Raw genomic sequence first — 15,525 nt, forward strand, 5'->3', positions numbered from 1 at the left:
TGCTGACTGACGCCATCAGATCGAACATCATATGTCCCCATTAACGCACAATGCTGTCAAAGGCCTTCTGGGTCAGTGACCACTACCCCAGGTCCAGGGTCTGTCAGCTGAGATAGTCTGTCTTCACATTGTCCACTCCTACTATATGTGCTGCTGACAGCACCTGCAGATGGATCTCCACCCAATGAAATAGCAATTGGGCCTCTAGTTTCAAAGGAGCACTCTTGGTGCCTCCTTGTCTGTTGACATATGCCACTGCTATTGCATTGTCTGAGAAGACCTTGACTGCTTTGCCTTCCAGGACTCTCTGCAACATCTGTAGTGCCAAATGGATGGCCCTCAGCTCCAGGCTATTACAGACCATTTCCTCTGCGAGGCTGACCAATATCCTTGAACTAAGTGAACCGAGTGGCCTCCCCAGCCATACAGACTGGCAGCAGAATCACCCAGGAAGATATGTGGAGAGGTAGGCATTTGGCCAGTGACTTCGGCTGTAGCCACCAATGCAAACTGTGCCACACATCCTCCACCCAGGTCAAAGGCATTTGGAGAGAATCCTTCTGTGGAGGCCAGCGAGACAACAATGTGTCCTGTAGCGGGCATAGGTGAACCTTTGCCAAAGGAGCGATCTCTATGGTTGCTACTATCAAACTCAGCACTTGCAGATCGTGCAATGCTGCAGGTGCCTGCATCACCATAAATTTTGAAATCTGGTGGGTTAGCTTCACTTTGCATGGCTCTGGTAGAAACACATGACTTACTGCCGTGTCAAGCTGAACTTCCAAGCAGTGTTCCCGCTAAGCTGCGTTGACGTGCGCACGCGCACAAAATATTACCTCGCAGCGCACAAGTTTCTCGTCGCAGCGCACACAGTGTAGAGCACAGTTCTTCAACCGCCGGTCCGCAAACAAAATCTTGCCGGTCCACGAAGGATTCGGTCCCCGCCGCAACGAAAGGCCGGCGTCAGCTGACTTGCAACTTCCTGTTGCAGTCGCTGTGCCGGGACTCCTGCCTTCGCCGGGACTCCTGCCTTCCACCGCGTTTGCCTCCTGCCTTGTCTCCGCACCTCCAGACCAGCAGCGGCAGCTGTGTATGCTTTTAACTTCGGCACAGAGCTGCCCCTAATCAATAGTTTAGCGCGGTTTCATAAGGCAGCCTCGGGGCCTTTGCTAGGCCGGCCCACATCGCATCATCGAAGCGGGCCGGCTATCAAAGGCCCCGAGGCTGCCTCATGAAACCGCGCTAAACTATTGATTAGGGGCAGCTCTGTGCCGAAGTTAAAAGCATACAGAGCTGCCGCTGCTGGTCTGAACTCTTGGGCCGCTGAAGGAGGGCAAAAAGCAGCTGTCCTGGAGGTTTCCCTTCCTCTCGCCTTTACAGGTTCCTTTTTTCCACCTTTTTTTTTTCCTTCAAACGGCAACGGGCCCCAGCATCGACATCAATCAAGTAAGTTCCACTGTCAATCAAGCGGTTCTGCTCGGCCAAAGCTTCCCCTGTGACATGAGCCACCCTCAGGGGAAAGAAAGTGACCCACAAAGGTGAGGGGAAGGGGGGCAGATGATGGAAGTTGGGGGGGGGAGAGAGAGAGAGAAGGGGCAGATGATGGAATGGAGGAGATGAGAGAGAGAGAGAAGGGGACAGATGATGGAAGTGAGAAGAAGGGAGAGAGAGCAGAAGGCAGATGGATGTCAGTTGAGAAGGGAGAGCAGATGCTGAATGGAAGTGGGGAAAGAACACATACTGGATGGAAGGAGGAGATAAATAAAGGGGGAAGAAAATAGTAAGATAATGGAGGGGTGAGGGAAAGGGGTGACAAGCTGTGTGTAGACACAGTGAAAAGAGGGAAACGGGACTAAATAGTAAGAAAGAATTTAATTTAGATGGAGGCAGAAAATAGAGAAGGAAGACCAGAGAAGAAAAGGGAAGAGAGAGCAGAGAATGATCAGATCTGAGTGGAGGAAATGAGAAGAGAGATATGCTAAAAACCACAGGGGGGAGGGAAGGATAGAGATGCCAGACCATGAGGGGAACAGAAGGAAGATGATGGATGCTAGACCAAATTGGGGGGTGGGGGGGGGGCAGGAGGAGAGATGGCAGGGAAAGACAGACAGTGAATGGAAGTGGCAGATGCTGGACTGAAGAGACAGAGAAGGTTATCATGCTGCTGTACCGGGCCATGGTACGCCCTCACCTGGAGTACTGCGTCCAGCACTGGTACTTTAAGAAGGACACGGTACTACTCGAAAGGATCCAGAGAAGAGCAACTAAAATGGTTAAGGGGCTGGAGGAGTTGCCGTACAGCGAAAGATTAGAGAAACTGGGCCTCTTCTCCCTTGAGCAGAGGAGATTGAGAGGGGACATGATAGAAACATTCAAGGTACTGAAGGGAATAGACTTAGTAGCTAAGGCAGGGAGAACGAGAGGGCACTCTCTAAAGTTGAAAGGGGATAGATTCCATACAAACGTAAGGAAGTTCTGTGGTAGAAAGCAACATATTTATTTGGCTCATAACTTGCTGGCGCCCGATATTTTTAGCTCACAGTGAAAAAAGTTTGCTCACAACACCCGCCCGCTTAGAGGGAACACTGCTTCCAAGTACTCTAAGGATTAAGTATGTTCCAGGAATTGATTCAGCCTAGATTTAGTAGGAGCTGGACCACTGTGTCATTGCTTTCTCGCTCTTAGACAGTGCTCTGCTCAGTCAATTGTTTAAATATGGATGCACTTGAATTCCCGCTTTGCATAGGTGCGTTGCTACCACAACCATCATCTTGGTGAAGGTGCAAGGTGCTACTGCTAGACCGAAGGGCAATGCTGAAAACTGGTAATGTTTTCCTAGCACATGAAATCTCTGAAATTTCCTGTGGTCTGGAAAGATAAGAAAATGCAAGTAGGCCTCTGTCAAATCCAAAGAGGCTAGAAATTCCCCTGGTGTCACCTCCACAGTGACTGACTGAATGGTCTCCATGTGGAATCAGGGAACTTTTAGTGCTGTGTTTACCGACTTCAGATCCGGGGTTGGTCTCCAATTGTCAAAGTCTCTTTTGGGCATGACAAAGTATATACAGTATCTGTCCAAGTCTTCTGTTGGTAGAGGTACTACAGCCCGGATATCTATTAGACTTCTCACTGCTGCTTGCACTTTGACCGCCTTCTCTGGTTGACCGACTGGGTCGTACACAAATAAGTCCCTCAGGGTCAAAGAATTTGTATCCTTCTCGAATAATGTTTAATACCCAGCTGTCTGAGCATATCTGCGTACAAGCCTCCTAGAAAAACTTCAGCCTCCCACCCATAAGTGGAAGTGCAGCTACAGGCCTGGCATAATTGAGCCTTTTTAGAGGCTGCTACTGGGTGGGAACAGGCAGGCTGAGCCTACCTAGAACTGCTGTATGTCTACCATGAACTGTAATACGATCTCTGAGCAGAGGAGCCCACCGAAGGCTAATAAAATCTCCAAGAACTTTGAAAATTACCACAACCTGACCCTCTCGAGGTCTGAGGTCTACTGTCTGGCAAAGATTAGGCCAACGATCCAACACACTGCCCCTGAGATAGTACAATCCTTTGCTGAAGAGCATTTGGCCCTTAAAAGTTAGCCTGCTCAAAGTGGCCTTGGAAACCGAATCTCCTGCCCACTGCCAAATCTAGAGCATTCTGCACGTGGTGATCGAGTATGCAGAAACTTGTTCATGACTCTAAAAATGTCATATAGAGCATCTGTCACATAATCCACCTCAGCAATTAATAACTGAGGGTAGATGTCATCATCCAATAAAGGAATCAGACAAACTCCAAAAAGCACCTAAACAATGAATATTGGCTAAATGATCTTGAATGTTAATGTCAAGGTCAGAGACCCTAAGCCATGTGAGACATCTTATGGCAATAGACATAGCTGATGCTCGAGTTGTCACATCAAATGGATCAAAAGCTGATCTTGCCATAAATTTTCTAGTTTGAAAGAGGCTATGAGTAGTTTCCTGAAACTCTGGAAGGCAATAACATGGAATATATTGCTCAAAATCAGCCACTCTCTTTATGAGTTATTTAAGATACAAGTACATAAAGAAATTATAGCCGAGAACTCTGCTAGTCAAGTTAGAATTCTTGAAAAGGTGGTGTCCAAACGTATCCATGGTATGGCACAGTAGCATACACTCTTGGGCTGGAGGATTTTTAAGAGTTGATTAAACTAGCAAAGACTGGTGCTGTAACTGTGGCATATCAAAGTCCAGGCACGACTATATTCTGTTCAAAGAATCAATTTTTCTTAGAGCTATAAGAAGAGTGAGATGAGTTTCCCATTTCTTAAACATAGCTTCATTTAATAAAGTATGAAGAGGCAATTTAAGGAGCTCTTTAGGAGGCTCATTGAAATTCAATGCCTCAAGGAGCTCTACTCTTGGTTCAATGTCTAACTAATTTAACAGTTTTATACCCAAGAAGTTTACAAAGTATTATTTTAATGAGAGGATAAAATTAGGAGTGGTCGTGCTGTGGGAAACCAATTGTGGATAGAGGGATTTGTGTCCTGATGAAACCCGTTCAGGGTGAAACATGTTGGCGATTGATCCCTTTGAATGGACCACTTTAGCTAAGTATTAGCTTTACATTTAAAATACATGTCAAGTGAATTGAGAACACATTTCTATTTAAAATATTTATAAACATAAATGACCCGGTGAGGAATCAATGTTTAAATCCAACCACTATGAAGATTATTGGAGTGGATGGTGGCATTTCTGAAGGTCTGAAGAAAGATACTATTTGAGTGGATTTATAGGTGGTGGCCATTACTAGACCATCATCCTTCAGGACTAACTAATTTAACAGGCACAGCTTTTCCCATGTGCCTGATAAACTTTGAGAAAGATAATCTTTCAGGAGGTGATCTGTACCTGGGCGGTAGAAGAGATGGATCTGATGGGATAGCATACGTCTCTGGAGCAGACAACATGGGTTCAAGATCAGTATCAGTATGAACAGAAAGATCTGAATCAACCTCCCCAACTCCAGGAGACTCTCTGTAAGGAGAAGATGGAGACGTACGCTTTTTGGTCTGGGGAGCATGATGACAGTACCAGTCAGATGAAGATGAAGAAGTTTGATGTCGAGAATGTGTAGATCTCAACTTATGTCGAGGTGAGTGAAAACTGGTACCGTGAGATGCTCTCTTAGATTTACTAGAAGACTGAGGATCGGTACCACGGGATCTCAATATCCTTTGAGGCTTACTTGGAGAGCTAGGTTTGGTACCCTGGGGCCTCAATGTGCAATGCTCAGGTTGGGCCGGTACCTAGGGAGTCAGTGCAAGCAGAGCCTAGAACACACAAAAACAACATGGAGAACTCAAATCAACCAATACAAGAACAAACTCAAGGAAAAACGGAAAGCCTACTACTCCAAAATGATAGGCACGGAAACCCTAGACACAAAAAAGCTATTCAATCTAGTAAAGAATCTCACCGATACCAAACCTCACCTAGCTACACAAGGAAACCACCCACTGACAGTTATCCAACTAACAGACCATTTCAAAAATAAGATCACCAAGATCAGAACCGCATTTAACAATACTCACACCCACCTTGACAAGATAACAACAAACCCTTCAACAGGAGAAGCCATCGCCGCAGACAGAAGCTGGACAGTCTTCCTCAAATTACATTGGTTGGATATGAATCGACTCTACAAAAAATACAGCCAAGCTTCTTGCGACCTAAATAACTGCCCCACCTACCTGTTATCAAACTCCTCCACCAACCTCATGCTATGGATTAAAACAACATTAACAGAAGGTCAATTCCCTCAAGACCTTGGAGAGATCATAATCACCCCAATCATGAAAGACCACAAAGGCCCAATAGATAACCCCTCCAACTACAGACCAATCGCTTCAATACCAATATACGTTAAAATAATAGAAGGTCTAGTTGCACAATACCTCACCAACTACCTGGAAGACCATAACCTACTTCACCCCTCACAATCAGGATTTCAAACCAACCACAGCACAGAAACACTACTTGTAACACTACTAGACACAGCTTGACAGCAAATTAGCAAAGGCAAAAAGATGATGCTAATCCAACTTGACCTTTCCACAGCATTTGACCTGGTTGACCACTTCATACTGCTACAGATACTTGACGCCATTGGGATCTCAGGCAAGGTCTACAATTGGTTCCAAGGATTCCTCAAATCAAGAACCTACAGCAGGGGTGCCCACACTTTTTGGGCTTGTGAGCTACTTTTTAAATGACCAAGTCAAAATGATCTACCAACAATAAAATTTAAAAAAAACCACAAAGCACACTGTACGCAAAGAAAATGTTAATTATCATTCCTATTCCGGGGTTTTTTCAAAGAGGTCAAAGCAGATGACTCTATGCACTATCACCTCAGTAACAACCATACAAAAATAGACAAATATACCCCCCTCCCTTTTTACTAAACCACGATAGCAGTTTTTAGCGTGGGGAGCTGCACTGAATGCCCAGCGCTGCTCTCGACACTCATAGGCTCCCTGCGCTAAAAACATCTATTGCGGTTTAGTAAAAGGGGACTTTAGTGTAAAATATAGACAGCAGATATAAATTCAGACACATTTTGATCACTAAATTTAAAATAAAATCATTTTTCCTACCTTGTCTGGTGATTTCATGAGTCTCTGGTTGCACTTTCTTCTTCTGACTGTGCAAAAAATCTGTCTTCCCTTCTTTTAGCCTGTATGTTTCCTCTCCTCCAGACCTCATTCCTTACCCCAACTTTTCCTTCCTCTTCCCTGCCCTTTCTTTCTCTCTGCCTCCCTTTCTTTTTTTTCTGTTTCTCTTCTTTCCTTCTGTCTCCCTGCCTGCCCTTTTTCTTTCTTTCTCCCTGCCCTCCCCCAAGCCACTGTCACTGCCATTGCCATCGGGGACCAGGACCCAAATGCCACCAATAACAGGCCCCACGCTCTCCCTGCTTCGGCCAACCAGCATTCCTCTCCCCGACGTCAATTCTGCCGTCTGGATGAGGAAGGCTGATCAGCCCAAGATTGTGATCAACGTATTGGGGGAAATGCTGCCGGGTCCTGCCTTCGCGGAAACAGAAAGTAGGCAGGACCCGGCAGCAAGAAGAGCAAATGCTTCACTAACTTGTCTCCCGCATTAGCCCGTAGCGAACGCTTGCTTCAGGGCTCTCAACATGTGCGTGCCGGCTTCCCTTCTCCCCCCCCCCAGGACATAACTTCCGGTTTCGGAGGGAAGAGAAGAGAAGCCGGCACGCACACGTTAGAGCCCGGAACATAAGTTCGCTACGGGCTGAAATCTCCAAGCCAGTTTTTTTTGGGTTTTTTTAATGTTCAGCAGTGGCAGATGACAGCTGGGCGGACCGCCCAGCTAAAAGGCCCTAGGGAGAACACTGGAGAGGAAGGCTGATCGGCCCGTAGATCAGGACGGCAAACGAGTCTATCACGGAGCCCAGGATGGGCTCCGCGATCGACTCGCGTTGCCTTCCTGAGCTACTGGTCGATCGCGATCGACGTATTGGGCACCTCTGACCTACAGGGTAAAGTCCAATAATATCAAATCAGAACCATGGTCCAACCCATGCGGAGTTCCACAAGGATCACCTCTTATCACCTACGCTCTTCAACCTCTTTATTTCCTCCCTTGGAGCCACTTTAGATAACTTAAATGTTCCATCCTTCAGCTACGCAGACGACATCACCATACTCCTCCCCTTCGACCATCAGAGCCCACCACTACAGCAAAACTGGAAATAACCCTAGATGCAGTGGAAAAATGGATGGTAGACCACAAACTGAAACTAAACTCAGATAAAACAAAATTCCTTCTGCTCGAAAAGGCCAAAACTCCCACCATTACAGAACTGAAAATTAAAAACACCAAATACCCAATACAGCCCAAACTCAAACTCCTAGGAGTAACGACAGACAGATGCTGCACAATGCAGTCCCAAATCAATAAAACATCTCAGAAAGCTTTTTTAATTATGAGAAATCTACGTAAAATAAGAAAATTCTTCGACCCAGCACAATTCAGACTAATTGTCCAATCCCTAGTCTTAGGTCTACTGGACTATTGCAATTCCTTCTATTTACCTTGTCCTGCCAACATGATAAAACAACTTCAGATTATACAAAACACTGCCCTCAGACTGATCTACTCCCTGAGAAAATATGATCATATTACAACTGCCTTCCTAGACTCTCACTGGCAACTATGCAAGCACGAATTCAATTCAAATTCTACTGTCTATTATTCAAAGCATTAAACGGCTCCGCCCCCCCTATCTAAACAACCGCCTAAACCAGATCCTCACCTCAAGACAAAGAAGAACTCCGAACCCTTTTGCCTTCCCTCCACTCAAGGGCATTCAGCGCAAAAAGATGTTTGATAACCTTCTGGCGACGCAAGCAGCAAAACTTAACCACTCCATCTCCAACCTGTTGACGGCAACGGGCGATTTCAAAACTTTTCGAAAAGAAATCAAAACCCTACTTTTCAAAAAATTTATCCAGATATCTTAACCCAACCCTTCCACCTCCTCCTAGATAAATTCTCCCCCAAAACCTCCACTTAAATAATCTCTTCTTCCCCAAAACACCAACCAAGTATTCAGATCCCTGAAATGTAACGTAATCTTATTTGTACTCTGACTGTAATCTATTTGTTATATCACACAGTAACGTACAGTCAATTTAATATCCAATTTGCAAGTTCTTCCAGAATTAATCCAGCTACCTCTCCTCCCTTGTAACCAAACCCCCCCCCCAAAAAAAAAACAACAAAAAAACTGTTGTAACTTCACTGGAAATGTCCAGTTAGCTCTTTTGTAATCCGCCTTGAACTGCAAGGTATAGGCGGAATAGAAGTCCCTAATGTAATGTTTATTTTTTATTCGTTTTATTTTAGTTATTTATATACCACCTATCAAAGTTATCTAAGTGGTTTACAATCAGGTACTCAAGCATTTTCCCTAAGTGTCCCATTGGAAAAATTCCTTAAGATGGTCCTGAAAGGACTGTATTGGTACCGAGGCATGAGTGACCTCGATGAGGAAGCACACCCTAAAGGAGATACAGCCTGCATCAAAGGAAATCAATGATGGTGTCAACACTAGGCATGCATTGAGGAATTCCATGCTGAAGATGTCTGCAACACTGGCTGAGATGAGGACGGCTTAGTAGGTTTACCCGATGCAGGAACTGAGTCTGACACCGAGGGAGACATTGATGCCGGTACTGTCAGTGCTGCTGGCATCAATTTATTGTTGGAGGCTATGGCTGCTCCAAAAAGCTCCTCTTACTGAATGCGTCAAGTTTTACAAGAGTGTTTCTATAAGGTAGAACAGTGGGTACAAGAGTTCACTCGATGCTCCGACCCTAGACACTGAAAGCATGAGTTGTGTGAATCAGTGATTGATATGGGCTGTTGGCAACGAGAGCACTTCTGGAACCCGCTAGAAGGCCTCGACATGAGAGGAAAAATCTCAGCGGCAAGGTAAAAATACAAAATGATTGCAAAAACCGAGACAAAAAACAAGAAGAGGAACCTCCCCCTAAGGTTATACAGCCTGAAGACCCAACTGAGAAAAAATTGTTAAATGTTGAAAATTCGACAAAAAATAATAAAGAAAGGAAAACACTATTAAAAGTAAAAGAAAAAGAAAACAAGTAAAAAAGGCTAAAGATAAATTTGACGGGAAGGCAACTCGTATGGACAGAGTCCAAACACAACTTCTTTGTTCCACAGAAAACGAAGAACCACCATGCCTCAACTTGTGCAGTCACTATCAGTAACACTTGGAAGTTTACCTGATAATGCATACTAGAGGTGGCCTAGGAAACCAGCTTTGTTGCCACATTAGGAATCAATGTGAAGTTTCAAGTTTATTAGGATTTTATATACCGCCTATCAAGGTTTTCTAAGCGGTTTTTACAATCAGGTACTCAAGCATTTTCACAGTATAAGCTATCAGGGCACAGGATTTGGGTGCGCCACATTTGCCTCTCAAGGACCTCACAAAATCCTTCTGCTCTTGTACCATGTTACATGACTTAACTGAGCCATTGTGAAACATCTTGACCCAGGCTAGATATTGAAGGAAAGCCAAATCCTTCTGTTCATCAAGTGAGAACAGGGTGCCCATGAATATATAAAGACGTCACTGAATAAATATCTGCCCATCCAGAATTTTGTAGCTTCTAATCTCCAACTACCATTTTGCTCAATAGGCCTGCAATACAGCTACTTTATCCACTCTGGGTCAGCCTCCCTTCTGTAATTTTGGGCTCAGGCAATGCAAGCATTCAACCACAAAGATCATCTTACTCTCAGCCAGGCTTGGTCCCTCCAGAAACTCTTTTTCAAAATGAGTGCCAAATCCTTATCAAGTATGGCTTCAGGAAAACTCACTAATCATATGTTATTTCTGTGACTTCAGTTTTCTTGCTCATCTAAAATCTTTCCTCCAACTTTACATGCTGATACCACAATGTTATCAGATGTCCCCCGCAAGTCATTTACCTCCATCTCCTGTGCCACACGCTGCTGTTGATTTTTCTACCCTGTACTGTTTCTTTCATTTCATATGAGATGGATTGCAGCTCTCTTCCAAGAGAGCTTTTACACACAGAGTTAAATGTCAAGCCACTTCCTCCAACATAATAACCAGTGGTTGTTCTTTTTCTGCCAACATTTTCAATTCAACTGCCCATGGTTTCTCCATTAAGCCTTTCTAGAATTTGCCAGAGATATCCACCACATGGCGAGACCCAGGCAGTTCTAAGACATCCACGAGAGATTAAGATCTCCTTATCTGATTCCGGTTAACAGGATATAAATAGGTAGCGTTGAGTTTTATTAAGAATTTAAAGGAAGAGAAAACAAGCATCCAAGGGGCAGGTCACACTCCAGTCATCATGTCATCCCTGAATGTTACTTTATAAAGGCACACAAGACACCTACATTTCCTTTATGAAAAAACATAAAATAAGCACCATTCTGTTACTCTATCATAAGTACCCTCTTGTAAAATTAATCCTTATAGTGATTAGTATATTCATCGTAAAACATACATTTTCAGATTACAACACACTTATTCTAACATATTGCTCCTACTGGATAGACATTAAAGACAATTCACTTAAAACTCACCCCAGCAGTCGGGCCATTCCATGCTTTGAAGCATAGTGCAATGGCGTGTTGTGTTGGTAGGGTTCCCCATAGGAAGAATTTGGATCCAGGGATTCTTTGAGCTGGGGGTTGCTCTCATATATTTGGCAGGCCAGGTTTTCATCACCATTTATCAATGCCTTGCGGAATTTTGTAGTTGCATTTCCCATCTTCTTGCTTGGATAAATGGTACTCTTCCCTTCAGCCACTTGCAGTGCTCACCCACAGCATGATTCTTCTCCTGAAGAAAAGAAATAAAATCTTATTTTGGAAGAGAATTTTTAATATTAACTGGTTCAAGGTAAAAGGTTTCCTTGGATGACTGATTAAGGTCATTAAACTGCACAAGAGATAACGGTTGTGAAAATGCATGAGAAGTAGAATCAATACCTATTCCTACAATATTTTAGCTCTCACTCATCTGTAACATCCTTTCTCAGATAGTGTTGAGAAAATTTACAGATCAGCGAGTTTAGACTTGGTAAGTTACATAAAGAGTATTTTATAGTAAAATCCTTCAGTGCTTGGCTGTGCATACATACTGATCCTATATCAAATGTCTGCAAGAACACAAAATACCTCAGCTGCCAACACCACCTAACAACCAATTTAAGACATTCAACTACAGCATTACGTTACATATACCAAACTGGCTATCCAAATTACTCTTACAGAGGTGGGGAAGGGGGGAGGAAAAGCGAAAATCATACATAAGCTCCTATCAACAGGATAATATCTAGAACCATGGTGAACTTTCCTTGCACAAGTTCAGACCTGATTTTAAAGGGGAGGGGGTATAATTGTAACAAAACTGTAGCACAGTTTTTAGCGCCAGCCACAGAGATAACAGCGAACACTCAGCTCCAACGTTCACAGAATTTCTATGAGCGTCGGAGCTGTTACTGCCAATGCCGGCACTAAAAACCGTTCTACGGTTTTGTAAAAAGAGGGGGGGGGAGGGGGATAGTATGAATTATGCATCTGGAAAGATAAATGAAGCCAAAATATAATCAAAAAGGCAACTGGCTTGCAAATGCCAGACCAGCAACTTTAAGAACGCAAGTTAGATCAAGAAAATTATCCAAATGTAGATTTATTATTTTAACAAGTTAGGGGTTCAAACAAATGACCAATATTCAAATTTTGCACCTCAGAGGCAATAATACTGAGATTCTTATTTTAACTTGTTGATTTATACGATTTCACTCATAATGATTTTACATAAGGCTCCTTTTACTCAACAGCACTAGAGGGTTCTAGTGCGGGCCAGCGAAATATATACAGTACTCTGATGCTCTTAGAATTCCTAGGCCCGTGCTAAAAACCTCTAGCGCCATTTAGTAAAACCCAGTGATAGCTTTTGTTCACATAGTAAAATCATTAAGTAGAAAAATAAAACTAAATAAATGACCTTATTTACATTGTTTCTGAGGCAGCCTGGTCCAAATCAGACTTTTGTTTGAACCTCTCACCATGTTATGATAATAAATCTACATTTAGATTATTTCCTTGCTCTAATTTGCTTTCTTTTTGTTTCTGACCAAATATAGGCCCTCCTTTGCAGAGCCATGCTAGCGTTTTTAGCGTCGGCCACAGCGGTAAGAACTCTGATGTTCATAGGATTTCTATGAGCATCTGAATTCTTACCGCCAGAGCCAGCACTAAAAACACTAGCGCAGCTTTGAAAAGGAGGGGAATAATCAAACATCACACATCAAAGAAACAATAATCCAATGTACAGTACAAATCCTGGAAACTGGAACGACGAGCGAGGTGATTAAATTTGCAGATGATACGAAGTTATTCAGAGTAGTAAAAACGCAGGAGGACTGTGAAGACCTGCAACAGGACATAAACACGCTCGAGAAATGGGCTGAGACATGGCAAATGAAGTTTAATGTGGACAAGTGTAAGGTGATGCATGTTGGTAACAAAAATCTTGTACACAAATACAGGATATCTGGTGCAGTACTCGGAGAGACAACTCAGGAAAGAGACTTGGGAATACTGGTCGACAAGTCGATGAAGCCATCCGCGCAATGCACAATAGCGGCAAAAAGGGCAAACAGAATGCTTGGAATGATTAAGGGGATCACGAACAGATCGGAGAAGGTTATCATGCCGCTGTACTGGGCCATAGTACGCCCCCACCTGGAATACTGCATCGAGCACTGGTCGCTGTACTTGAAGAAGGACACAGTACTACTCAAAAGGGTCCAGAGAAGAGCGACTAAAATGGTTAAGGGGCTGGAGGAGTTGTCGTACAGTGAGAGATTAGAGAAACTGGGCCTCTTCTCCCTTGAAAATAGGAGAGTGAGAGGGGACATGATCGAAACCTTCAAGATAATGAAGGGAATAGACTTAGTAGATAAAGACAGGTTGTTCACCCTCTCCAAGGTAGGGAAAACGAGAGAGCACTCTCTAAAGTTAAAAGGGGATAGATTCCGTACAGACGTAAGCAAGTTCTTTTTCACCCAGAGAGTGGTGGAAAACTGGAACGCTCTTCCAGAGGCTGTCATAGGGGAAATCACCATCCAGGGATTCAAGACAAAGTTAGACAAGTTCCTGTGGAACTAGAACGTACGCAGGTAGGGCTGGTCTCGGTTAAGGCGCTGGTCTTTGACCTGGGGGCAACCGCGTGAGCAGACTGCTGGACACGATGGACCACTGGTCTGAACCAGCAGCGGCAGTTCTTATGTTCTTATGGACCATCAAAATTATACAGAGCATCTAATTTAGCATTTTAACCACTATTGCTAATAGGCTCAGTTTTTTCATTCATTAATCCTACTTTCATACTTTTTTGATGTTTTAAAAATTATTTGTTAGCTCTAGTAACACTATAGTTCTAAAATTCAATGCCACCTTTTACTTAACTATCACAAACAAAAATATCACAAAGCCAGATTTAGGGAATAACTACTCAAGACACTGTGAATATTTATCTACAGCAGTGTCTCTCAAATTTTTTTAGCTCTGGCACACTAAATGGAGCAAATGTTTTTCATAGCATATTATAACTAAAATTATAATTATAATATTGCAAAATCAACAAAAAATAAAAATTTGAGAGTTATTTATTTAAAGTTCTTTAAGCTATGTATGGGTAATTGTAATAATTGTGAAACTAAAGTAGATAGAATAGAATTGCTAATCAACGCAATGGATGAGCTTGTTTGAGTGCAAATCAACTCTAAACACAGCTAAGCAAACACGCATTTCATTAAACACCATCTACAGTCATTTTCTTTTCTTCAATTTAATTTCTGTAAGAGCTGAAAATCCAAGTTCACAAAAATAAGAAGATCCAAATGGTAACAAAGCCTTGATTGCTTAAGTTAGGATAATTACAGCATAAAAAATAAAAATTACTACCGTTAATTTTCTAGGACCAATCACGTCAAAGAATGTTCATATGCTCATAACACTGACAGACTCTTGCATACGCAATGTATATGCCATCTAATCTAGTGTATATTTGTGAAGGGAATTTTAAAATATAAAATCCAATAAAGATGGTATTATTTCTTGCTTTTATGTTTTGTTTTATTTCTACATATTACCCTAAAAATAAAGTAAAATTTTGGAATCTCTCATGGTACAACTGGAATCTCTTCAGGACACACCACTGTATCACAACACACAGTTTGAGAGACACTGATCCACAGAGTGCTGACAACTGCTTTCCTGCCCAGGGCAAGGCTGTGAACGGACTAAAGGAGTTGCTTGCAGAACCCCCCCCCCACCAAAAAAAAATTAAAAATTAAAAAATTGATATGGTGTCCAGTAGCACACCAGACATATCAATTACTCTGATTCCTTTCTACCACAAGCATAGTCATAGCCATGCGTGGTTCCTCCAGGTTGGCTGGCAGTCAGACATGGGGCTCCTTTTACGAAGCCGCGTTAGTGTTTTAACGCGCGTAATAGCAGGCGGTTAGCGCGCGCTAAAAATGTACGTGTGATAAAGCTGCTAACATGGCTTTATAAAAGGAGCCCATGATGCGCTGAAAACCTATCTCCCCAAGACAGGGGCACTAACAGATGCCATGTGTCGAAATTTAGGCCATTTAAGTTTTTTTTTCCCAGCTGTCAAATGTGATAAATAAAAGTTACATGCCCCATTTTACTATGACTCCTTTTAGAAGGGACAAAGGAGACTTATCTAAATGTCACTTGTGACCGGAAGACCTGGACTGGAAGCCCGAGCCCTGACCTGGGTCATCCAAGCCTCAGCTGAACAGTTGAATGAGGCATGGAGAGAAGAGGGGTGTCTGCATCAGATAAAAAGAATCCAGTACTAGTGTATAGTATGAATTTTAAGATGACTTTATTTTCTGGC

General features: G+C 43.1%; 1 protein-coding gene across 8 annotated transcripts in view; it reads right to left on the minus strand.

Moving 5' to 3' along the window:
* Positions 1-15,525, minus strand: part of ANKIB1 (ankyrin repeat and IBR domain containing 1) — a 280,095-nt gene that overhangs the window by 223,619 nt on the left and 40,951 nt on the right. For 7 of the 8 annotated variants that reach the window (XM_033931149.1, XM_033931147.1, XM_033931152.1 and 4 more), the window contains exon 2: positions 11,166-11,424. In XM_033931149.1, the coding sequence (XP_033787040.1) occupies positions 11,166-11,353 (188 nt within the window). In that variant the 5' untranslated portion in view covers positions 11,354-11,424. Of the gene's footprint in view, positions 1-11,165; positions 11,425-15,525 lie in introns of those variants that run through there. The other variant, XM_033931155.1, reaches the window with a different exon arrangement.

The sequence above is a fragment of the Geotrypetes seraphini genome, chromosome 2 (genome assembly GCF_902459505.1).
Source record: "Geotrypetes seraphini chromosome 2, aGeoSer1.1, whole genome shotgun sequence".
Classification (NCBI taxonomy): Eukaryota; Metazoa; Chordata; class Amphibia; order Gymnophiona; family Dermophiidae; genus Geotrypetes; species Geotrypetes seraphini.